The 26,569-nt window shown below is 42.0% G+C and overlaps 1 protein-coding gene across 1 annotated transcript in view; it reads left to right on the forward strand.

The window, feature by feature from the left end:
- Window positions 1-26,569, forward strand: part of ADAMTS16 (ADAM metallopeptidase with thrombospondin type 1 motif 16) — a 133,487-nt gene that overhangs the window by 63,150 nt on the left and 43,768 nt on the right. The window contains exons 9-15 of the mRNA XM_020290223.2: window positions 1,722-1,817; window positions 8,312-8,460; window positions 9,636-9,808; window positions 11,560-11,690; window positions 13,669-13,792; window positions 14,198-14,442; window positions 16,334-16,472. Of these exons, the coding sequence (XP_020145812.2) occupies window positions 1,722-1,817; window positions 8,312-8,460; window positions 9,636-9,808; window positions 11,560-11,690; window positions 13,669-13,792; window positions 14,198-14,442; window positions 16,334-16,472 (1,057 nt within the window). The remainder of the gene's footprint in view (window positions 1-1,721; window positions 1,818-8,311; window positions 8,461-9,635; window positions 9,809-11,559; window positions 11,691-13,668; window positions 13,793-14,197; window positions 14,443-16,333; window positions 16,473-26,569) is intronic.

Genomic DNA, 26,569 nt, shown 5'->3' on the forward strand with positions numbered 1-26,569 from the left:
TCTTCCTTGCTGGCGAGGCGGGCGCGACAGTCTTCACAGAAGCAGACATGGGAGCAGCATTGCTTGTTACCTGCTGAAGAAGATGTGAGCTAGACAAAGCACTGACCACCACCATGACACGTTTACCCTAACAGGCTTGATGATCCTGGGGGACTCAAGAGAAAATGAAATTTAAGGGCATTGTAACCATATGAGATGTTTATGGATAGCTCAAAATAAAAGCAATTGATATCTGAATTAAAACATTGAAGGCTTGCTTGTTAACCTTCCAAGTTTCCAAAAGCTGATTTATTAGTGAGAGAGATATAGGCAGGAAAAATATGAGGCTGTGTTTTCAATAAATACCTTAATTTCTAAACGTGTAAGTAAATTTAGGGTGGATATTCAAGAAATTTAGGGAGGATATTCTGTGACAGAATCAATTTACCTTTTATGAAGATAAAATTAAGATGGATTATTAAAAATAAATCCCTCATGAGATGACTCACACAATGCAGAAAACCTTTTAATGTCACTGAAATGTGGAATGAGATCCCCGCGTGCAGGGAATGCCATCTTTCTGGCAGAACTGTGTTGACATGCTCCAGGGTGTTGCACTTTCTTTGTAATACAAATCACCCAGTGGATGCAGCCATTCAGTTTCTTGGGAAATAATGCAGCACTTGTTCAAATATTCCCTACAGTTGTGCAGAAAATTTAAGGAATGTTTTCATCTTGTCCAGTGGAAGCTACAGTCAGCATTCCAGAAGATTCTATCATTTCACAAGTCCTACTGTTTGCCCTTCACTAAGACATTCCTTTGGACTCAAAGGATGTGAAAGTAAAAAACAATTCCTTATGCTTGGAGAGCCTTCTGTATCTTATCAATCTCAGACCTTGTTTTAGTTTCCTGCTAGATCAGCCAAGCCATGTGGGTCTTCCTTCCTTTGCACCCACCCTTCATTCTTGAATCTTTCATTCACACATCCTTCCCCCTTGAAGGCTACCCCCTTTCCTCCTGACAAACTCCCCTTGCTCAAGCGTTGACTTAGACTGGTGCCTTCTCTGACTGCATCCCTGAGCCCTCCAGGCTCGGCCTGTTCTCCTCCTCCTGCTCACCCTGCACTCTGCTCTTCCCTCTGCTGGGGCACACCGCTTTCCACACGCACTGTATGCACCCTCTTTGCTCCATAAGGCCAAGCTTAAGAGTGTAGGTTTGGGCCACATTCACTGTGGAACCCTTGGCCCAGCGAGATGCCTTATATACTTAAGTTTTTGTCAAGGGTTTGAGGATAGAGGATACGTGGATGAAGGGAGGGAGGGAGGGATGGATAGATGGATAAGCCAACAAGTATCCTAATCATCTTTAATTTAAAAACAAAGATTCAGAGGTGGAGAGTTAGTGGAAGGTGGGGTTGAGAAGAATATAAAATGTTAAATTTAGGACTCTTTAATTTTAATTTTTTGTAGTTTTCTGAAATGTCTGGATTAAGCATATTTTACTTTTTTAATTATAAAATATAATTTTCATTGGTAATGAATAAGTACTAATAAATATTCAGGGGTGGAATTAATTTGAACCAAGTCTATAACATGGGTCTATTCACTCTATCATATGAGTCTATGGCTAAGTAAACATCCACTTTTAACTTATATCAGTTGTTTTTCCCTTGAACTTTTTAGTGATATTTATTGTGGATTTATGGACAATATGTAATACTAATGACCCTTTTTTTCTTTAGGACATCTGTAAAGCCCTGTGGTGCCATCGTTTTGGAAGGAAATGTGAAACTAAATTTATGCCGGCAGCAGAAGGCACTGTATGTGGGCACGACATGGTAAGAAGCTAAGGCTGGGTGCAGCATCATATTCAGATGTCAGTCTTTCAATCCACGCGTCCTTCCTCCTCTCACATTGGTATTTTTTAAACCTGTATTTCTCCTATGCATGTGTAGGTATCTACAAGTATATCAAACACTGTTTTTATTTTATGTTGATACTATGTAAAGGACTCCTTTTCTCACTTTTGTGAAAATATAATTGATGAGCTATCTGAAATTCATAGACATGGAAGTCAGACAATAGGTGGTGAAAGAATCAGTTTAAAAAGGGAAAACTGGAAACACTGACCACCGTTTAACTGTGTAAAGGACCAGCATTAGCTAGTACTGCAAAAGCCTCAGAGCATCAGTTTGAAGACCCTGGAACAGACCATTTTGACCCACTGCTGCTCTGGTAACAAAAGAGAGAGGCTGTGATGGGAGATAGAGGAAATACGCAAGATAGCAAGTTTATTACTCAGCAGTAGGGAATAACAGTTTTGTCATTAAAACTTAAACAATAGGCCGGGCGCGGTGGCTCACGCCTGTAATCCTAGCACTCTGGGAGGCCGAGGCGGGCGGATTGCTCAAGGTCAGGAGTTCAAAACCAGCCTGAGCGAGACCCCGTCTCTACCATAAAAATAGAAAGAAATTAATTGGCCAACTAATATATATAATATAAAAATCAGCCGGGCATGGTGGCTCGTGCCTGTAGTCCCAGCTACTCGGGAGGCTGAGGCAGCAGGATCGCTTGAGCCCAGGAGTTTGAGGTTGCTGTGAGCTAGGCTGACGGCTGACGCCACGGCACTCACTCTAGCCTAGGCAAGAAAGCGAGACTCTGTCTCAAAAAAAAAAAAAAAAAACTTAATAAGTTATCTTAACACCCAAGGGAATATTTCAATTATTTTGATTTAACCTATGATTGTATTTCTTTCAGAATATAAAAGACTTGATAAAGATAGAAAAATACTTAACCACAATTGTCACTGTAACCTTTTTTGCTTCTCATGTATCTGACCTTTTTAGTGACACTAATGAATATGAAAGAGAAATACATGCCTAAATATCATTGATCTATGGTTTAAATTCTGAATAAACTATATTATTTCCTAAACATATTTAAATGTGAGTACAGACAGAAGAAATTTACAATGTTAGCAAGCCTTGCTAACATAGGCTTTCAGTGAAAACGTGGCGACGCTGCCTGAGGAATGCAGAGGGTCAGGGAACCTACCTGAGAAGCACCCAGCAACCTTTCCTTCCAGGCGTGCTGTTGATGTCCTTTATTTTTCGGTCTCTCAAAGAGAGTGAGATTTATGATTGAATTCTTCCAGTGATATAGGCAGCACTAGTTCAAATAATCCACAAAAAATGTAATAAAAATGCTTTCAGTTGCTCGAAAGAGAAGATAGGTGTGGTGAGATGCTGCGGTGTGGAAATTCTAGTGGTTGAAGGATTTGAGGTAGTTTACCTGAGGGTTGTGCTGCAGATAATCATGATTTTTCTGCTCATAACTGATTAAAACTTATTCTTAAGGTGGTAATTTGCAAAAATTATGCTATTCCTTGAAAGGTTGGTGGCCTGTCTGTTGTTGCAGGTGAGTTCTCACTCATGGTGTCTGGCTCTCCTGGCTCTTGTTACATGATATTATCTTGAAAGCACTGTTGAATTAACATCCATTGGCATTTAAAATTATTCTCGCTTGTATTTCAAATATAGCTTTTTCCTTCATGTTGAAAAGAAGGAAAGCATGTTAGGATAGCATAGGTTCCCACAAATCACACAGCCGGACCCTGGGCAGAAGTTCTTCTGCGCAGGCCACGTGACTGTCACATCCAAGTCTCACGTATACTCCCCTGTGGTATCATTTGTGTGTCTTTGTGTGTTACGTGAGCTTGTCAGTTTAGGTGTGTGTGTCCCAGTACTGTTCCCCATGATAGGATCCCATCTCCCGCCACTGCTTCAGAGGCCTGAGGTGGTTGCCTGAGGTAGTAAAATTGACTGGTATTTCTTTCTTTTCTTAATGCTGAACTCCGTACTTGGTACTTTCCTGCACTTCGCCCTCAGAACAACCCTATGGGGGAGGCTACCGCAGTCCCATTGGACAGCCAAGGGCTCTTCCAGGAGAGGGACCCAGGGTTCCTCTGTGCACGTCCATGAGAAGTCCAGGACGAGGGGGACCGCAGCCCGACACGTGCCAGTGCGGAGTCCAGTTCTTTAGTCACTTGTGGCTCCCTTAGGCGAATTTAAACCAGTTCTCACTTTGTCAAGATGACAGGTTCAGTGCCAGGCACTTGGCCTGTGTTACTACACTGCTCTGCACAACAGCTTAATCTGGTAGTTTCTCTCTTCCCTAATTTTCAGAGCACACAAAGCTCAGAATACTTGAGTAGCTTGCCCCAGGTCCCACAGCTCACAGAGCGGATATGCAATGCTCATTTTTATCTCCACAGTGTCAGTCTTTCCACCTGATCACAGTGCTTCCCCGTATCCTCTGGATTTACGTGAGATGCTCTGATTTTGTGAAGTGTAATCATCACAGAAATAGACACTTTGTTGTGACATCTGACTTTCTAAGATAAAGCCTTTTTTCATAAGCTGCAATATCCATCAATAAAATACAAAATTGTGATAAACACAAGTGAGTCCTAAGATTCTCAAAAAGAGTTTTTTAAAAATAATTTTTATAAATAAGGTAGTCATTTAAGGGTACTCTGGCAGAAATAGCAAAAGATACATTTATAAGGAAACTAATAGTCATTACTATACAAAATACTGGGAATAATAAAATGTCCCTCAAGAGAGATCTGGTTGGATAAACACTCCGTGGCGTATTATGTAGCTGTGAAGATGGAATGAGGGACATGGCTGTACACTTCTGTGAAATGATGTGCAGAACAGGTTAGTGGAAAGGCAGGATGAAAAAACTTTTGTGTAGTGTTCCATCTGTTGTGCATCAAAGAAACAGAAATACTAATTGGCATAATTATTTACTTAGATTAAAAAATAAAAAGATAAACCCTAAATGTTGAAAAAACATATAAACATTTTAAATAATTTGAAATTTTATTAAAGTTGTCTCTAAATATCAAAAGTAAAATGAAACAATTTAACCTAATTGTTACCAAGTTATTGGCTTAATCATAACCATAACAAAGGAATTATTTCAGGTGACTTTAAAACCTCATAATTTGACTATACATCTCAAGTGGGATATATCCAATGGTGGAAAAGGTACTACAAATATTTTAAACTATTTTCAGCAATCATATTGTTACTCATGGATTGATTGTGCTCTTCTAAAACTATTAAATACATAGTATGGGACAGAGGAAATAGTAAATGTGTTTATGTTAAGAACCAAGATTTTTAATGTGTGAGAGAGAAGAGATACATATATAAAATCAAAGAAGCAAAGTAACATTTAAAACCCTAAATTTAAATTAGATAAATTACTATGAACTAGTAAAGCAATTTTCTTTAAAATTCAAACAAAACTATACACACACAAACAGAAACTTTGTCAATTGACCAACTCCGTAGCAATGACCACTCCCTGAACAGATTATAGCCTCTTAACCCAGTTTTTCCAGTGAAAGAATCTTCTTGTGTGCATGCGTGATTCCAGGTCTATAACAGGGAATGCACAAGATAAGCCGAGACACCCTGTTGAGTCAGAAAGCTAGAAGCCTGTCAGAGATTCCTGAGTCCCAGAAAAAGGACTCTGAAGCCCATGTTCCTAAAAGAGGCTTATGACATTAGCATACATTAATTTAACATACGGAGAAAGCATCACTGTTTTCCTATATGAACTCAAAGTCAGGATACGTAGACATTTGATGAAGACTATATTTTCTCAAAAGAAGTAATACAGTTAGTCATGAAAACGAATAAAAGAAAAAAGATAGAATTATAATATTACCATTCTTTCAACACTCAAATACATAAAGGATCTAGGAAATGATTCTCTTCAATGGCTACTAAAATTATTAGGTGGGAGACTGTCGGGGAACTCTACAGTGGGCAGGGCAGCCTGGCAATCCTGCATCACTGAAGCGTCTTACCATCAAGTCCCAGGTGTTGGGCAGAGTTGTGTGTGCACAGACAGAAAGCCACCTGTGCTGCAGTCTTGCTCAGAATTCAACTCCAGACCTAACCAAGTCTCTAGAGCCAACTGCCGGCTTGCAGCAAATGCAGGGGACAAAGGAACATGTTCCATGGCACCACAGACACAGCCAGCAAGACCCAGAATTAGGGAAACTCTGCCAGACAAGCAGATCGCCTCCTTACCAAGTGAATTCAGGGAAAAGAGAAGATCAAGGGAGACCTTAAACACAGAGGCATAACAGCCAAATGCAAGAGATGGGCCTTATTTCAACTTTGACTCTATTAAATAACATGTCTGGGGAAAAAAGGAGGCAAATTGGAATTTTGAACACCCACTAGATATTAAGAAGTCATTGTAAGTTTCAAGGCGTAATAATTATTTGTGGTTATGGTTTTTAAAGTCCTTAATTTGGGGCTCGGCATAGTGGCTCACATCTCTAATCCCAGCACTTTGGGAGGCTGAGATGGAAGGATTGTTTGAGCCCAGGAGTTGGAGACCAGCTTGAGCAATATAGCAAGACCCTATGTCTACAAAAAAATTTAAAGAAAGACAAAGAAAAGAAAAGAAATTTGGGGAACCCACAGTGAAGTAGCTTTGAAGTAATGATATTAAGTCTCGAAGTCAGTGTTGGGGAGAGCGAAAGTGGCGAGAGTACTGGTGAAATAAGATTGGACCTAAGCTGATAGCTGCTGAGGCAAGAGTGTTGGTTCCAAGGGGGACTTATGCTATTTATTCTACTTGTATATATCTTTGAAATTTTCTGTTTAAAAAAGTTTATTTTTAAAAAGGATAGTGAAGCTCTTACAATGTCACTACCCTTTCTGAGTCTATGACTCTGCCAGGTAATGAGAACAGATTGACAGCAATGTCGTGGTCCACACTGAGTTTGCTCGTCGGTTCCTGGTAAAAGCAGTGGTTTTCTGACAAATTGCACATGCCTGCTTTCAAGACAGGGCCCCAGTCTGCCACTTACCTGCCTTCACTCTGGAGCTTCAAATTCTGTTCTTGAAATCAAGGTAGATTTTCCTAGAAACACTTTGTGAGTGATTCAGCTAGTTGATTCTTGCTTTCATGTTTGCTATCTCCTGCATTAGAAAGCTACAGTTGGATGATTTTTAAAAACAAAACAAAATAAACAATAACAACAAGCACACACCTGCCTTCTCCCTGCACTCTGCAGCCCTGTCCTAGCCCATGCAAGCTGGCCTTGCTCCTGTCTCCACCTATTTCTCTTCTCTCCTGCAGGAGGCCCTCCAAGAGCAGGTGCCTGTTCCCAGTCACAGCCCCTGGTTGAGTAGGGCTGTGGACTTGGTTCTGCACTGGGGCAGGGACAGGTGGGGGTGCAAGAGAGACTGTTGCTTTGCTTCCAGAAAATAATTGAATAATTGAATGCATGAGGCGAATGGAACCACTTGAAATTTCCATTTCAGTATGCCAACAATGGTCAAATATCAGTGGTTTGATATGTTTTATCGTAATATATCAATTGATAATTGAAGCCTTATTTTCCTCTTATAAGAGCAGCATTGTTTTCTCTCAGTGCAAATCTGGTGGCACTAATCTTAGAGATAGAAAGGGGTGACCCAGCCCACAGGCCAAGCTCTGTTGGCCCACCCAGGCCTGTGACAAGTGGCAAGCATCTTCCTTCCTCCTATTGACAGAAAGCCTGGACCTATAAGATCCTTGAAGTCTACACAAAACCACAGGGGGAAGCAACGCCATGGGACACAGTTACACCGTGCACAGTGTGAGTGTGCGGGGGAGGAGGCAGCCATGTGGAATTTCGCATGCATTGAGAGGGATGCAGATAGCATCTCCAGCCTTGTGGGGACAGATGCAATTCCACATGGATTGTTTCATCTCCTTGGAAGCTGTGTGACCTCTGACATGCCTTCAGGTAATAATCTTGAGGCTGTCAGCCCAGGTGCTTTGGGGTGAAAGCTGGGCGCACTGGCCAGAAATGACAAGGTGTTGAGCCACACGGAGTCTCCAGCTGCAGTTTCCCACCTGAGACTCTCTCTGTTCTGGAACTGAGATATGAAAGCACCTTGTTTTCAGCAGAGGTCAGAGTTCACTGACGTGGGAGCTGAGCAGACTGTTGGAGCAGGACTCCTTCATTAAACGCATCGATTCCAGGAGCTCAGACATTGGAGAATGATTTTTCTATTCATCCTCTCTGTGTGTGGACTTATAGAAGGATGATGCTAGGTTTGGAAAGAATAAAGGAAGTCATTAAATTTACTGTATTTTTACTAGATGCTGTTGAGAGTAGGGACGTCTGCAGATTGTACAAAATTTCTCACTACTCAGCCTTACGGTGTTTAAAGTAGCTATGAAATGAACCCACCTATGTATCCATGAGTCAAGTAAACTTTTTCTATTTTTGTATTTTTAAATTTTTTAGTGGTGCCGCGGAGGGCAGTGTGTGAAGTATGGCGACGAAGGCCCCAAGCCCACCCACGGCCATTGGTCAGACTGGTCTCCTTGGTCCCCGTGCTCCAGGACCTGCGGGGGAGGGGTGTCGCACAGGGACCGCCTCTGCTCCAACCCCAGGTGTGTACGTCCTGGCCTCCTTCCTCATGGACAAGAGATTTCTATGCCGTGAACCTTCCAAACAGCACGCCTGCACCTAAGCTCCATAGTATTAATTCTGCGCTTCACATATCATGGCAAGAAATGATGAGTAGGAAAGGCATTTTACTCAAGCATTTCATAAGGAATTAACTCTCTTTGATATAATTTAAGGTGATTATAACTACGTGACCACAGCAAAAAATAGCAGATCCAATAATGATAGCCAGTAATTGGATTTTAACTGCATTTACTTGCAATATCAAGGATCTGTTTAAAACAAATAAATAAATCACAAGAAAAGTATATAGAACACAAATGATAAGAATAATTGTTTCCTGTGGAAAAAAATAAATTTGGGGGATTTCATGAAATATCTTCACCTTCATGATGGGGGGGGTTTAATTGTGGGCTTTTGTAAGAAGACACAAATGTGAGAAAGTCACCAGTGTAGTGAAGGGAAGAGGCTTTTAAATTCCCCTTTTGTTCCTGGTTTGATTAAGATATGTCACGTTACTCACTTAGGACCCAAAAGGCCCCACCCCTGTCCCTTCAGGATGCCCTCCCCAGGTGTACACACTGGAATTCTCAGGGGTGAGCAGGGGTGTTGGCTGTTGGTGCCAACTCTGAAAAGGGATGGTTCCTGACTCAGTTCTCAGGTCCTGGCCTCGTCACCAGAAGGCTGGCTGGTAGCAGACCGAAGTTGAGGTCTGGAAGAGACATTGTTGAATTTCAGTCTGACTTCTGTTTCTCTCCGCTGTGCCATCCTGAGGGTCTGTGGCCCTTCTCAGTCAGTCCCGCCTTACCCCCCCCCCGGCCCCCCCCCGCCGCCCACCAGGGAGTATGAGGAGAGCCGGGCCCACCTTGCCTCCTCCAGGGGAGCTGGGACAGCAAGGACAAGCCCATGCCAGCCGCTTGCCAGACTCCAGCCTGTCCTGCCCCTGTCGTTAATGATGTGCTAAATGGAAAAGGCAGTGCAGCCTGAGTCATTCACGTGCAGGAAAGCATCTGTGACTGCTCAGAACCCCCCTGTCTCTGTTACCCTCCCACTCTAGGTATTTAACAGCACCAGCTCCGTCTCTAGTTGGCCTGACTTCAAGGAAGGGCTGAGGAGCTACTAACCTGTGAGGTTTCTAACTATGAAATATACATTGCAGACCGTCGCAGGGAGGGAAGTTTTGCGTGGGCTCCCCTCGCACCCTAAAGCTGTGCAACAGTCAGAAATGTCCCCAGGACAGTGTTGACTACCGTGCCGCCCAGTGTGCCGAGTACGATGGCAAGCGGTTCCGAGGGCGGCACTACAGGTGGAAGCCTTACAACCACGTGGAAGGTAAATCTCTCATTACTCCCTGGTAACAGCCTGTGCTTTAGTAGCTTTACTCTTTTAAAGAAGCACATAATTGATGGTGTGGTGTCAGATAAACCAGACGTCTTTGCAAGAGGTCACTGCCACGTACTTGTTCCTGGTGGGTAGTTTGGTTTTGCCTGACCCACTGTCATGGCATCTTATCTAGACTTGACCGGCTATGTGGTCAGAAATCAACACACCGGGTAGAGAGTGTGTACACGGTACAACGAAATGCATCCAAGAAGTGATAAAAAATACCAAGTAGACCATGTGTTGATATGGGATCAATGCGTGTTTTTTAAATTTAGAATTACAGCAGTTGATGTGATATTGCTATCTGCATGTTATCTGTTGGACACCTATAATTTAAAAAAATGAAACAAAAATTTTTATACCTTTTGGAAAATTGAATAGTATTTCAATTTTCCAGCATCCTATATTCAGGAAGTCTTGATTAATAACTGTAAACCAAGAGGTTTATTTGTGGCAGATGTAAGAGTTTATTCACCAGTGGGAAAGAAAGGTGTTGCTCTCATGATTATAATAACTTGAAGTCAGTAGCTCAAGTGGCATAGTCAAGGAGAAATTCAAAGAACACTTAATCATCTCATTCCTTGAAACTGGGAATTCTGTCTAAGAAAATGGCAGAGATACTTTGGAAATACATAGTTTGGGATATTCCATCTGGCATTGACTTTCATCATCTCAATATCAGGTTTTCATGGTGGCAGATTTATGAAGTTGCCAAATTCTGAAAGGGAAATTTCAAGCAATCCCACATAAACCATGTTTGGTTGTGCTTTTACTCTTAAACTATAAAAATTAAGCCAGTAGGAGAAGAACAAGCTATTAGGCAGGAGAATTAACTTTGAAATCAGAGCCCCAAAATGTGTGTGCTACTCCTGACTTTGCCAATCTTCGGTAAATAAATTTATTAATCATGAAGTCACACACTAAATTTGATTCTTGGAATTATTCACTTGAGTCTCTTATCGTGAACAATAAGGAAAATGCAGATGAGTCCTGGGCCTATGAAAATGTGTAAGGCAGACAAAATCTTCATCATCAACTGTTCCTTCTTTAGCAAGAAGAGAACCAAAAGGAAAGTTTTCTACAAAAGTTCATATTAACTATAAACCATAAGACCTTAAAATGGATTATTGAGGAAAGAAGTTAAACTTCCAATTTCTTTATGTATCAGTATTTTTTGAAACTCCATTATATTTGTAGAAAACATCATTGTCTGAAGATTTCATCTAAAAGTTATTTTTATTAGTTTAAAATTTTTATGTATTTCATCAAATACATTAAGAAATTTGGTGACTATTCTTTTATTGCATTTTATTTGTAAGAATTTTGTGTATTGCTACAAAATGGTAGTGACTTTTTTTGCATTGCTACAAAACAGTAGTTAAGGATACTAGCAAAATTGTAAAACATTAATGTTGTAGTTAAGTCAACAAATATTTATTGAATCCCTATTATGTGCCACCCATTGTGTAAACAAGGATCATGAAGGACACTGTAGAGTAAAATTAATAGAGAAGCAATACAAAGTAATAATAACAAACTGGGGGGAAGGCTAATGAGGAAGTCATGGAAAATGTCATTGTAATGTATTATTGTGGGGAGCTATGTTATGGGGAAAAAAGTCTATCTAAAATTCGGAGAAAAAAATGATCGGAGCTTAAGTATCTTTCTTATTTGTGTTTGTGTGTGTATTTCTTTTTAAGATCAGGACTTATGCAAACTCTACTGTATCGCAGAAGGATTTGATTTCTTCTTTTCTTTGTCAAATAAAGTCAAAGATGGGACTCCATGCTCGGAGGATAGCCGTAATGTTTGTGTAGATGGGATATGTGAGGTAATAATGATCCTTCATTCATTCAACACATGTCTCCAGACAGTCTGCTATGTGCCAGGCACCGTGTAGGTGTAGAAGGGCCAGACTTAGAAGACAAGCCCCTTCCCTCCCCGGCACAGCCCAGTGGGGGTGAAAGCCAGGAGCACACAGGCTGATGACACACCCCTTTGTTACAGTGGAGCAGTGTGCAGGGAATGAGGAGAGGGGAATAGCCCATTCCTTCTGAGATGTGGGTCTGGGACATTTGCAGGGCTCCTGAGAGAAAGGAGCACCCACATCTGAGCTGGATCTCACAAAGGGGGAGCTGGAAGAGGGATGCTGGGGAAGTAGAGAGGGACTGTGGTGGTGCCAGAGGCATGAGTTGGTAGGAGCTGGTTCCAGCAGCAGAATACCCGGGAGGCAGGCAGGGGCCTGGGTTTGCTCAGGGAGGTGCATGAGGTGAGAAGAGGCTCCCTAAGGGACACTGACCATCAGGATAAGGACTTGGGATTTTTATCCTTATGTCCACGCAGAGCAGGCATTGGGTGCAGGGACATGGGAGCCACAGGGTCAGGTCACAGTGTCTGGGTGGCAGCATGGAGAGTCAGCAAAGGCAGGGATGGCTGAGAGCCCAGGCCCCTTTGCAGCTCCTGCTGTGGTCTCAGCAACCTCCTGCAGCCAGAACTTCCCCTGGGGATGGCAGGAGGAAAGGTTGCAGGCTCAGTAAACACCACATGACAAGCTTGTCACTATTCGCAGAGACAAAGGGTGGGAAGAATTTTATTATTAACAAAGTGAAGGTGTTACCAGATCAGATACATTGCATGAAAACAATGGGTTTTTAATAAAGTTAATCAATATTCCATGGAGTCCAAAGACCTTTGTTCTAGTTGTAGCTTCCTTTGAGTTGTATGCCCATGGTAGGGTTGAATAATGCACTGAGAGCCTTAGTGTAGCTGTTTTAATGCATGATAAGGAGACTAGATGATTCCATTAAGAACTCTTTCACCTGTAACATGCTTGATTGTGTCTAATTATTAATTGATTTGTTAAATATTTTGCCATATTTAGGTATTCTTAATGATATAGTGTCACAATTTCTTATTTGTAACTGAAATCCAAAAAGCTGTGAAAGTTTTTTGGGACCTTACCTTGCTTGGTGACAAAACCTGCCTTGAACTGATGTGAAACTATTGATCAGTTTTATTCATCCTGCTTAGTGTAAATACGTACGCTTTTTGCTGTAGAAATGTAAGTGTATTTATTATGGGATTCTGCCCTAGGCCCTCTGGGACTCTCATAAGCATTATATGCATAATACCTGCTACCTGTCTTAAATTCTAAAAACTCTTAGTTCTGAAATGCATCTAGCCTTAGGGATTTCAAGCGAGGGATTGTGGACTATAGTTATTTTGTTTCTGAATGGATTTTTTATAGAGAGAGTCTATTCTCTTTGTTAGGAAACGTAAAACAAACAAGCTTCATAGAAGTCATGAGTGCCTGAAGTTCTAAGGCATTGGACAAACACGCCCTTTGCGTAGTTACTACTGAGAGAAATTTCCATATGTCTTCTGTTTCTTCTCTGTCATTGCACAGACTATTCACAAGCACGATGGCATATTTTAACAGAACCTTGTGTAGACATGTTGCTTGTCGTTGCACTAAGGCCTTTATGTCAGTCTGAAGTCCACCCGTGTCTCCAACATGACGACCTGTAGGTTTAATCTAGGGCTCGAGATACTGCAGTTGTGTAAGAGTACTGAGCAGGACAGGTTCTGTTTCACATTTAAGACCCTCCTACTTTGGATATGAAGAGTAGCATTGCAGTCCCACTGTGCACATATTAGGTATCCAATAAATATTTGTTAACTACCCTAAGTTGGTGAAATTGAAATTTTCAGCCCTAGTGGGGAGGCGGTTTCTTGTGAGAGATTGGTGACATTAGTGCTTGTGTTGTCCTTTCTTTCATGAATGACATGTGACCTTGTGGGTCCTCCAGAGAGTTGGATGTGACAGTGTCCTTGGGTCTGATGCTGTTGAAGACGCCTGTGGTGTCTGCAGGGGGAATAACTCAGACTGCACGACTCACAAGGGGCTGTACACCAAGCTGCACCACACCAACCGTGAGTACTTAGAGCTGCCTGCAAGGCTTGGGCAAGGGAAGAGTTTCATAGGAGCTCCTTAGTGGGAGGAGCTTGGAGCGACAGTGGAGACAGCAGGTGGTCAGAGTCCCATAGCCTTCCTGTATCTCAGGTAGCTCGGTGCCTCTCAAACCTTTTGCTTTGATTGGAAGTGGCTACTTGAATTAAAATCATTCTTAGGAATAGTGAAAATCACAAGAGCTCAGCTCCAATTAATGAAAAGAAGTCACTTATAGGTCTGATGTAACTGATTGCCAAAACAGATCTTCCCCTAGTTCCAAACGTGGATTCTCAAGTTTTGGTTACTGAGAACTGAAGTCGCTAAAGGACTTTTGCATTGGCATGATCAAATGAAATACTCTATTTTCCCTCGTTTCCTTCACCTAGAGTATTATCACATGGTCACCATCCCCCCTGGAGCCCGGAGTATTCGCATTTATGAAATGAACGTATCTACCTCCTACATTTCTGTGCGAAATGCCCTCAAAAGATACTACCTGAACGGACACTGGACCGTGGACTGGCCTGGCCGATACAAGTTTTCAGGCACTGCCTTTGACTACAGACGGTCCTATAATGAGCCTGAGAACTTAATCTCTCCTGGACCGACCAACGAGACGCTGATTGTGGAGGTAGAGGCCAGCCTCTTCGTTTTAGGGCTTGGGTTTGGGGGTCTTCCAGTGTGTAGTAGGTCCATGGCTGTTGGCATAATTTTAAGTACATAGAAGAATGTTTACAGTTATCAAAAACAAGAGTAATCCATCCATAGGCTGAATGGGGCAGTAGACTTGTTTTGGTCATCTTTCATTTTTTGGTATATGATTAAGTTTGTACTTATGTACTCACATGTGTTCCTATTCGGGGTTGTTTATCAGTAAGTTTTTACAGAAATCTTCTCTCCAGTAAGCTCTATGTCTGTGAGAGGTAAACACATAATATTTTTTGCACCGGGGGGCTACGTCTCTGCCTGTACTGGGAGTGGGTCATCATTCTGACACTGTGTCCTGTGACATTAGGAGCAGACAACTGGAAGAGGCTGTGTCACAGTGTTGACCTTTGCTGACACAGCTCAGCAGTCACACTGGCGCTGTGCCCTCCTGACCCAGTCCCTCCTGTTTTCCACCCATGAATGCAGAGCTCTCAAAATACAGTCAGGCTTCTCTGGCAGCACAGTATATCCCACATGACTGGGCAGGAGGTGATGGCAGGCAGTGGATATGCTAACTCCTGACCTCTTCATATTTCCATGCACAGTAAAGGAAAAGCACTTGGTTCTAAAGTTGCCCCATCAACTTTCACCTTGCTATGGAGGTGGTAGCCACGTCCTGCTCTCTGGGACTGTCAAACTGTCTTATTCTCTTGTGTCTTCCCGGGAGATGCTTCCCTGAGTGATCTGGTGTGGCTCAGGTGCCAGGCAGCTGCAGCATCTTCACAGGTCCCACCTCCATCTTCCTCCTTCCGCCCCTGTGTAGACACATTCATCCTGAATTCTTCTGATAGTGTCGGCTCCCACCATCTAAGGCTTGTAGCTTTAATAATCAGAGAGAAAGAGAGGTGGGTCAGTGTTGAAAATGAGAGGAGGCTTATTAGGAAACAGTTCTTAATAGGAGAAGAGTTGCAAAGCTCAGAATATCAGGGCTGTGGAGCATCTCAGTGGCCTTGCAGTGCAGCCACCTGTCCTAGGCTTATACCTGTCCCACTACCTCTGCACCAACTAAGACTTGAGCTGTGTCATCAGCCAAGGGTGGAGCATGGTGCCAGGGGAGTCAGGGAAGGGCACCTGAGCCTCACAGCAAGGACAGCAAAGACTCCAAGACCTAGGCATGGAATTTGTATCCACAGGTTAATGGTGAGGTTTCCAAAAAATCCTTCTTGCTGAGATCCAAGGATCTGATAGATTATGAGAGAAATGATAACTGGTCCACATGATTGGGTTTCAAGCCAGGTGTCCAAATCCAATCCCACGACCTAAACTGTGCCTCAAAGGGATGCACGTTCTGAGTGATCTTTAGTAACAAAATATCTTTTCCCTGGACTTAAAGGTCACCTGCCAGTAAGCAAAAGCCCCCCTCATCTCTCAGAGTAGAAAGTGCACTAACTGAACTTTGATCAGGTGTGGATGACGTCTATTTAAGTGTTCTGGGTTATTTGGAACCCACTAGAAAGTGCAACAGCGCTTAGTAGGTGTCACTTTCTGATTCTCTCAGATGCAGAGGCTTTGTAGAGGTCCCAAAGAAATGCCTAGGACCACTTGTTGGTTTGCATGATGTTTAATGTTTTGTACGGAGGAACACACTAAGTCGAGAGAGAATGTCTAGACATTTTTCTGGGTTTGCTTGAGTCTAGATGAGAGTGTTATTTCTATTTAGAAAGTTGATGGAAATTTTAGAGGATGGGTTGAGTTTATACTATCATAACCAACTTTTTGTTGGTATTATTGTTGTTTCAACTAGTTTAAAGCAAACTAGCATGTATTTACTGGTCTCACATTAATTGGTTTTATTTTCCCCCTTTATTTCATAGCTTCTGTTTCAGGGAAGGAACCCTGGCGTTGCCTGGGAATACTCGGTACCTCGGGTGGAGGCTGAGAAGGAGCCCACCGCCCCACCCAGCTACACGTGGGTCGTCCTGCGCTCTGAATGCTCTGTCTCCTGCGGAGGGGGTAGGTGCTGCCTGCTGCTGTGGACGTGGGCACAGTGGTGCCCAGGTGCATGCAGGGCTGCCCTCCCCTGGTCTTCCTGGAGTCCTAACTAGGCTTCTGTCTGCGGGTGACTGTAACATTCCCAAAGGTGGAGTGGGGAAGGGTGGCCCTGAGTGTCCCTTGCAAGCCTGAGCTACCTTCTCCTGAGCTACCTCCGGCCTGGGCATGAGGAGGTCATTTGGTGTATTTGTTCCTGCTTTTCACTTCATTTAAAATTTTTTAAAAAATGATACTTTTGTTACTTGAGAATATTAAAATGAAAATTACTGTAATTATTAGACATATAATGTTGGTGATGAGAAATAGAAAGTTGTGAGGAAAATACAGTGATATAGAGTGAGTGCAGGTTTTTTACCTAATATTTTTCAAAAAATTTACTGGGAAGAAATTTGTCTTCAAGTCGTATGCTCAAATTCACCAAGAAAATTTAAGAATTTTATGAAAGTTGTAGTGAGAATGTCAAGAAAAAGCATGTTAAAAAAGAATTTGACATGAAAATAGGAGGCTTTGGTGTCTTAATATCATAAAAGTTTGAAGTTCATGTTTAAATTCATAAAGCTGGTTCTACTAAAAGAAAGTTTTTAGTTAGGGCCAATATGTGCTGTCTGATGAAGGGCAGTGAGTAAATGCTTACAAATTTAAAAACAAAATAGTAAATTCTATCTGGATATTTATAAAACAGACAAGCTTCCATCTGGACAAGTGGATTTCGGCTTTGTACCTTCCAGGTTTTAATAATTAAGAAGTTAATTTAGATAGTATATATGAAAGTAAGAACTTGCATGAAGAAAAATGTAATGAATGAGAAAAGAAAAAATAAGAATGAATTCATATGTTCTTAATAGTTGTTCTAAATAAGTGAGATGAAGAAAATAAAGAAAGCAGAAAGATTAACAAAAAAGCATAATCAGTTCTAAAAATTAATACTATGTGCTTGACATATGTTATTCTTACCAGTATGAACTAAGAATAAACTATTTAAATCGGGGCTCTAGCAAAGGTAATGATTCTGACATTGAAAACTTCCCAAGGAAAAATATGGCTCCCCTCTTCACGGAAGGCTAGCGAGCTAGTACCTCCAGTGGCGGTGAGAGAAGTTTGCGGCATCCTTCACTGGCCGTGTGGCCCACGTGAGCCGCCATCCTGCTTCCGTCAGAAAACTGCAGTGTGTGGGCTTCTCTGTGGTTCTGCCTCTTTCTGTTTAGGGTCATCTAATAAATAGTGTTTGGTTAGAAAAATAATTGAATCTTAAAGCTTTATATTTGTGTAAGGGCATTATGAATTTCAGAACTCTTATACATTTTCATTTGGTGAAAAAAGTATAATGAATTACATGGAAATGGCTGAAAAGGACGGCCAGTAAGTGATTATATTCATTACAACAGTTTCATCTGTGTCTTCCCTTTGAGAGTCAAGCATTCAGAGCAACTCTTGGTTTTCTCAGCTGCTACCGAGTTGCTTGTCTCATTATACTGAAAAACACTGGATGGATGATCACAGTACTTGCAAATCACTTAATTATCCCCAAGGAATAACTCTCACATTGAGAGTTCCTGGAGAAAATCACCCAAAATTCATTCCCTTATCATTTTGCTAAAGAACTACAGTATAGAGTCAGTGAGTGTGTTGCTTGTTTTCAGTTTTGATAGAAATTTGCTGGAAAATTAGGGTTTCTCAATGCAACAGCTGGATAGAGTGCTGCTGGAGATCTGTGTCTTACCCTCTCCTGTAGGCTACAGCTCCTCTGGGAAACCCGACCTGCTTCGTAGGTCCAAAGACTCAGCACCTAATCAGGCCCCCTCCCTGGCCGTGTGCCCATGATCAGGAAGTGCATGTTTTTTTAAAAAATGGTCACCCTGCAGAGCGTCAAGTATACCAGCTCCTCCTCCGTTTTCAGACACGTAAAGGCACAGCCTCACTCTCCTGTTCACTCTCATTCCTCCCTTAGTATTCCCAGGATTGTTTATTTCCTATACAAACAAGATGAAAGTAAGAAACACATCGGTACCATGTATTGAGCACCTACTGTATGTTTTGCCATTGACATCTTGTCGCAACCTTTGACAGAGTTAGGAGTTGACAGACCGCAGTCTTGGAGACAGCTGATCAGGCTGAAGCCTTGGCTTCTGCAGGGTGTGTTCTTTAGAATTTTTGAAACAGCCCTCTGTCTGTGAAGTTTAAAGACTTTATGAATATCAATGCCTGAAAACAATCATTTTTATCATTCCAGAAGTCACAGTAGTATTGTCCCTCATTCTATTGAAATTATAGGCTCAGCAGTTTTGGGAATTGTCTGAGATAGGCCAGCAGGAAACTGGGGGAAAGTTTGCTGACTCCTGTGCCCAAGTCTCCCCACCACAGCCAGCCTCCCACTGAGCATGTTTCTGGTGGGTTGGTGACCATTCACGTTCTGTAACAAAGATGATTGTACTAGAGGGTATAGTATGTTCTTCAACTTCCCATCTTTCTTTCCTAATATAGCATTTACTTATTACTGGGAGTGGTAGTCCCATGAATGTCAGACTGAAATATCAGCAACTAGAAGGCGACCACACACGCAGATAATGCTTAAGTTTCACGGTCGCTCAGGGTCAGGGCTGACCTTGTTCAGTTCTGGTATTCAGTTTCTCTTTGATCTATATTTGGTGGGCTTGCCAAATTTCTCCCAATAGTCTCAAATCACATAGTTATTCACTGAGTGTTAATTACCGTGATTTATTTTGAGGCAGGGGCTTTTATTTCCCCAGACTTAATTTCCCATTGTAAGGGGTTATCTTCATTAAATAGTTTATCTCAACTTACTGTATCTGCCTTTCTGAACTTTGGGAGTTTCAGAATTTGGTGTTATCTGGTGATACCAGTCTTTTAAAACTAAATCCTTGGTTATTTTAAGTTTATAAAATGCTTCATTAGTTCTATTGTGTTGGAGGCTTCTAAATTCTAAAGGTTAAATCAGGTTATTTAAATTATGTGTTATCTGAAAATAGCATATTTAACTGCTTGAATGATTAACACTGGAGAGTGAAGATCCAAAATGAATATCATTCTCACGTTTTCAGTTTTATAAAAGAATAACTGACTTCACCAGTGAGTCCCATAGAAATAACATTTGACTACTAATTTCTGAATGGCTTAAGTCAGTGTGTCCCCTGAAAATTCTTGACCTAATTCCCAAAGGAAAAGGGAAAGTATAGACATCATTTTCATTTTATCTGCATATTTTAAATATTTAAGATTTCTATTTGCATGGACTTCCCAATAGGCTGGATTTGAAACTTTTAAACCATCCTTTTATTCGCTATAGTTTTGTCAATTTAAGGATCTACGAGGGACAGTTAGCGAATTAATGAACTGGGAGAAGACAGAACATTTCCTTCACCTCTTGCTTCATTCTAGAAGCATTACATAGCATCAGTATAGGAGGGATAATGCCTTTTGATTGAAAGAGATCCCATTTCCTTATCTCTTATAATGGGCCCATCTCTCCACAGCAAGTCGCTTCCTGACAGGTGGGTGCAGGCAGGTGGTGTCTTCTGTCTCCCTTTCTGACAGCTGCTTCTGTTCCTTTTTCCTCCCCTCTCACTTTCATGGTGTAATCACAGCGTTATTTCAGTACCCCTGCCTCGTTGTGCCACCCAGGACTCTCGCGAGTATCTGGGGCATTGAGATGGGACTGAAGACTCAACAGGGAGACCAGCCGCGAACACCGTCAGGACTGGAGCAGCCGATTGTGCTGTCTCTGAGACGAGACTGTGACGTGATAGTGACCGCACTAGACTCTCATCTACTTTATAAAGGCATTGGCCTTTTCTCAAAATTACATACGTTCTTGTCCTTTTGAAGAGTCAGCATTTATGATTCAGTTGGTCTAGTATATTCCAAAAGACTAATCTTCAACCTCTGATTTACTTCCAAATAAAATGCTTATTGAATCTTGGCTTACAGTTATGTTTCAAACTCTCCAATGTGCATCATGCAATGTCTGGGGAGGATGCCTTTTTTCTTCAAATGAAAATATTCATCTAATTCACAATTAAATTTCCTCAGACAAATCTTAAAACTGGTTTATAAACTAACCTCTTTTATATTTTTCCAATTATATTCTCTTCACCATCTACAAATATTTCAAGGGCTTAATCTTTATAAATTTAGGGATTAGATTTGGAGAAATGGTTGAAATCATTAATAACCTTGCCCTTATTTTCTTGATATCAAAGCATTCATTCATTCATTTGTTTGTTCAATCAGGAAATGCTCATGCATTTGGATTTGAACTTCAAACTTCTTAAAGCTACCTGGGGAAAAGCAAGAGCCTTGTCTTGGTTCCTTCTGTGTCTGAACTGAGCACTGAAATAACAAAGTAGTTGGTACTTACGTGAAAACCATTCCGTGACGTTTTAGTGTTATAGCTAATTGAGGTACTGCACATCCGTGTATCTCAGCCAAGGAACTGAGTACTTCAATTTAGCATTTCTTTCTTAAATGTGCGTGAGGCACTACACTGAATTCTGAGTTTATAAAGCAAAATGAAGTGGTCCTGTTATCATAAACACTGGAAATCTGGAGCGAGGAGTTGCCCGAGTGCCATGAGTATCGATGTGAGGCTGTAAAGCGCATGTGTGGGAAGAGCGATGAGAACTCAGAGAGAACGCCAGGGCCGCGGTGCAGAAAGCAGCACAGCTCAGCTGCACTTTGAGTGTCTGTCTTCTCAGTCGCGTCACTGAGAGAGCTTTTTAAGAGCAAGGGTACTTTTTGGTTCCTATTACTCATCTAGTTGGCTAAAATCTCTAGATCTTTTTCATAGGAACTGCTTCAAATTAGGTTTTCCCCATCCTTCCTTTGTGTGCTAGAATGTTCTGACTCATAGAGCGAGTGTGCATCTTTCTCTTTTAGACTTTACTTGAAGGATGAGATTCCAGAGATCACTTTAAAATGATTCTTGTTCTTTTCTCCCTGCCTTGGATCATCTTTGAGTTGATCTACTAAAAATGCCTTCTGTGATTTGTCCAAGTCCATATAAATTACAAAATACTTTATCCCTCCAAGCCCCTTCCTCCAAAAAAGCAGAGGAGAGAAAAAAACAGTTTGTCTTCCAGGAAGGGAGCATATTCTTAAGGGGCTGGGGCCGTGTGCTCAGAGGTCCAGGGTGAGACAAGGAAGCTACCTCTTCCCAAGGAACGGGAATATTTCCCCATTCGCAGAATCTCTCAACTTTCCACAAACCTCCCCTCATTAGGGGTGTTGGGGGCTCTCCCATGTTTCCATCTTGTGGCCAGAGCCCGCTCCTCTCTACCCCATGCTTTGGGCTCCTCTGTGTGTGTGAGGCTTCAGGTCTGCAAACCTGAAACCTTAAAAATGGGTCATGCCTGCCTACATCCAGATGGGCGGCGTGTCCTTCTGCCATTTTTGACAGGTCAAGACTGTCAGGCAAACTGGATAGTGGAGCCAGTGCCCTGTTAAGCAGAGTGTCCACTTACGATAAGTCACAGCCATCCATAAATGAATGTCACCACACCCTCTGAGCTCTGGTGCGCATTAGGATGCCATATGCTCATAGAGATTGTGCCTGGGCAAAGTTGTCACTTAAGTACACCTGGGAATCATTCAGAATTTGAACAGCCCCCAGGAATACACCCACTTGGGTTTCCTAGAGCTGTCTTCTCTCTCTGTTTCAAGTTCTGTAATGCCCATGCACAACACCTCAATAACGCAGCTAGCACGTTCCTTAGAAACAACGCGTGCTTCTCACCAGAGCTCATGCATTCATTCATTTGTGAAATATTTTCCAGTTTTCTATGTAGGTTTGCTTATGGGATTGGTTTGATGTTTTTTCTTTTCATTACTAAATAAGGGTAAAGCTTTTGGCACCAGCTGGGATTCATTCTATAGTTAGAATTATTGAAAACTTAGAGACTCTTTGATAAAAACCATAGTATTTCAGTCTGAATACTCTTCTTCCAGATACTTTGGCAAAATATAAAGATTCTTAAGTGGTTTCCAAAGGACTGGCCAGGGCTGGTTTCTGTAAAAAGATAAAAGTAGTTCCTGAGCTCATTGCTCAGTAAACTCACCGCTTTTGTGGTCAGGACTCATCTTCCTGCAGTTAATGGGTTGTTGTCTCTGACTTTCTTACTTTATCCTTTGAATTTGATACTCTTCCTTTCTCTTATATACTAATATGGATCATTTTAGAAAATTGGCCAGCATGATTCTGGGATACCCATGGATTGTGTAATTTTTCTTTCTGAAAAATTAAGTGAGTATAGGCACTGTTGAAAAATTGCTTCACATATGTACCATTAGTCAGAGAAATAATACCTGAGTCTCCATAAATGTTTAGCTAAATGGCCTAGGATACCCCATTCCATCATATGAACTCATCCGAAAACACAATTATCCATAGACTCGTGTAAAAATAGACCTTGGAAAACCTAAATACCATTGGACATATGGCCATCTGGATATATATTTTATTTTCTCAGAATATTCAGACATTTGAAATCAAAGAGAGAAATATTTAAATTTATTTTATGTCTATTATTGTTTATGTGGGTTGCTGTATTAGGGTTCTCCACAGAAACAGAACCAAAAGGAGATAACTTTCTGTCTGTCCATTTTCCTACCTACATACATGGAGAGAAAGAGATTTATCAGGAGAGGTTGGCTTACATGATTATGGGGTCTGTGAAGTCTCACTGTCCACTGTCCACAAGCTAAAGAACTAGAAAAACAAGACTTGTAATTCCATGGAAGTGGGAATGTGAGGGGTGGCAGAGCAGAGTCTGAGTCTGGAGTCTGAAGGCCCAAGGACGAGGAGAGTTGATACAAGAACTCAATACTGTAGGTCTCAGTAGATGGACCCAAGATCACGAGCATGCAGATTACATGCACGCTGTGAGCAAGAAGTCTCTGATTAAAGACTCAAGAAAAACACTTTGTGCAAAAACTTAACACTTAGTAGTTTTTTTTGCTTAATTTTTAGTTCTTGCCATTTCTCCTACATGTGATGTAACTGGGTGGTCCAAAACATGGGTTAGCACAGTGTTCTGAATAAACAACAGAAAAGCAGGAGTTTGAGAGAAGATTTGGAGAGAAATCCTAAAGGGAGACTACTCTGATAGGAGCCACACAGAAATTAAGGGACAATCAGGAGTGTGGAAGAAGAAATTTAAATGTTCTTGGCCAGCCCATGAGCTCAGATTTTTAAGTCCTTAAACCAAACAAAGACCTTCTGATCTCATGTGAGTCCCTGTAGCCCTGGATTGAAAACACTTTCATAAAGCACAACCAAACCTGCCCTAGTAGTTCAGCTATGTGACACCTGTTTGCACCTTGAGAGTTCAGATGTGAGTGTCGGGGCCTGGCCCAAGGAGCAGGACCTGACGTGGTGGATGGTGTGGTAGAGGGGTGTGATTTGGGACTGCCCTCCCCTCTGCCTGCTGCTGAAGAAGGAATTTAAACAGGTAACCACCTGTTTCTTCAGTGTGTGCATATGCCCATGAGCTCAGGCACACACATGTGTTTTAAGGGGATCCTCTAAGGTCTTTTCCAGTTTGATGTTCTGTGGTCCTTGTCAGTCATAAATATACAAGATGGATCAAGAGAAAACTGGATGTCAGCAGTCCCCTTAGCCACTGGCTCCTCCCTCCCTCCATTGATCCCTTCGGGCTTTCAGACGCTGTGCCCTCTGGGTGACAGATGAGTAGTGAGGGGAAGGACAGGCCAGAGCAGTAGGTGGATAAACTGTCAGCAACTGGGAACATCTGGAGAAGTCAGCCCCCCCTGCCCTGCATCCTTAGGCCAAGCCTCCAGGATGTCCGAAAGACAGGGTGTCCACCTTCAAGAAGGCCCAAATTTATAAGATTCAGGATCATTTTTCATTACAAATTTCATAAATAAATAAAAAAGTAAAGAAGACAAATGGTCCCCATAACACCCTCCTTGACCCAATGTAAGCACGTTAGTGTACCCCGTCTCACCTCTCCCTGCATGCATGGTTCTAAATGTGTGTGCCCTCCTTTAGGAGGGTCTTAATGGCCAGCTTTTTCTATGTCATTACATAATTTGTATTCTTCATGCACAAAGAGTTCCTCCTTTTGTATGCCAGTGAATAACCCACTTTTAATGTGGCAATTCACATTCTTGATCATTCATACTTGCAACAGACTATAAACAACAAATGCTTCCATACCCCAAAGAAATTTCCTTAGAAATCACAAATATTGTTTCCACTTTTATGGGGAGTATTTCAAAGAGATGGCTCCTAAAAGTCTAAAATCTTTTTTCTTAGGAAAACCCTGCCTGTGACACACACACAAAGGTTAGGTTGCTGTGGCATAAAGACCGAGCAGAGATGGAGTGCCAAAGATGTCGCTTCCATAATCTGGGTGCCTACCAGTTAAAGAGCACTTTATGTGAAATCCTGTGAAAAAAAGTAACTGAGATGCTATTAGCATCATGGGGCCCCAGGCCAGCACTTCAGTGTCCCTTCGGAACTGTGACAAATGCAGATCCTTGGGCCCCTGGCTGTGGGGCTGTAATCCATGTTTTAAATGCCACCTGCGAGTAGTATTTGCACAGGAAATACACAGGAAAGCCTGTCCACTGTGTTTCCCAGGGGCCTTGTCTCTAGACACAGTGTGTGCAAAGCCCACTCCCAGTTCCCTGCTCCTACTCCAGACAGCCCCCAGAGAGATTTCTGGAATCCCTGGTGTTCTGGAATCACAATGGGAAAACCACTACTCTGGGAAAAACTAGTTTTAAAAACATAACAGTAACTCCACAGAACACAGCACTTAATTTTAAAATGGCAGGCAGAAGACTGCCTCCCAAGAATCCTGATGGTGAAAGGCCAGGCCTTTGGATCTCGGGAAGGTGAGTGTAGACGGCCTTCCTGGTGGTCATGAGAACTGAAGACAAGGACCACCCTGGAACACTGCCCCGTATCTGTGCCTAGGGAGCATTAGCAGACCCCTCCCCCGTGTGATTTCAATCATGGTAATTCTCTAAAAGGGGGAAAACAATTTCTGTTAACAGAATCCCAAACCCTACTGATCTTTAGAGATTAAAGTCAACACTTTAACCACGCTCAGAAGCAAATTGAAAGCCAAAGCCATTGTGAAGCAGCCTGCAATAGGGTCCACATGTTTTCTGTGCGTGGGACCAGGTCTAGGTCTCTGCACAGACATCAGGCAGTTCCCACCCCCTGCAGGGTAAGGCTGAGCCTCATGTAAACATCAGCTTGTTCCCACCAAGGTGTCTCAGAAGTTTCCTGTTGCTCGCCCCTTCCCTCATCTTTCCACCCAGAATTTGTTTATGGGCCAGTGTCTCTGGTTAATTTTAACTAATACTGGTAGTAAGTAGAATTATTTTCTTATTCCTGATCTTAATGAGAATATTTCTAGTGTTTTCCATAATGCCAGCTTCTAGGTTTAAATCAACATATAAATTTTAGTTTAGTTTAGCTAGGAAAACAGAAACCATTCTAGGTATTTCAAACAGGAAGTTATTTAAAATAGATGATTAGTTATTTACAAATGAAGGAGTAAAAGTCAGAGACAGATACTTATAGCTTTCAGTGTCACTCTGGCTTTTAGAGAGCCAGGAAAAGTCTAGAAATCACTGGCAGATGATTAGAACTAAGACAGTACTGGTGCAGATGATTCCCAGGAAAATGTCTGAAGACCACTGCAAACCTTTGCTTCTGCCAGAGCAGAAGCACCACTGCTGCTAGAGATGGGATAATGCAGCTTCTCACTCTTTTCTGCCCAAATCTTGTGCTAGTGCCTCTCACCAGCGGGATCTAACTGAAAGCATCACAGACAAGAGGTTTAAGAAAGTCGGTGCCTCATCTATGTACTGGAGAAGAGAAAAAGAAAAAAAAAAAAAAAAAAAGAAAGTTGGTGCCAATGACCAGCCCCTGCAACACAGAGGAGGGGGTGAAAGAAGGGAATGCACAGAGTTGAATTTGGTTATGTTCATTTTCAGTAGAAAATACTGACTTCTGTTTCTAACATTGACTTATGTTTCTATATTAACTCCCTCTGTCTACCTCCTTG

Source organism: Microcebus murinus, chromosome 11 (assembly GCF_040939455.1).
Source record: "Microcebus murinus isolate Inina chromosome 11, M.murinus_Inina_mat1.0, whole genome shotgun sequence".
Taxonomy (NCBI): Eukaryota; Metazoa; Chordata; class Mammalia; order Primates; family Cheirogaleidae; genus Microcebus; species Microcebus murinus.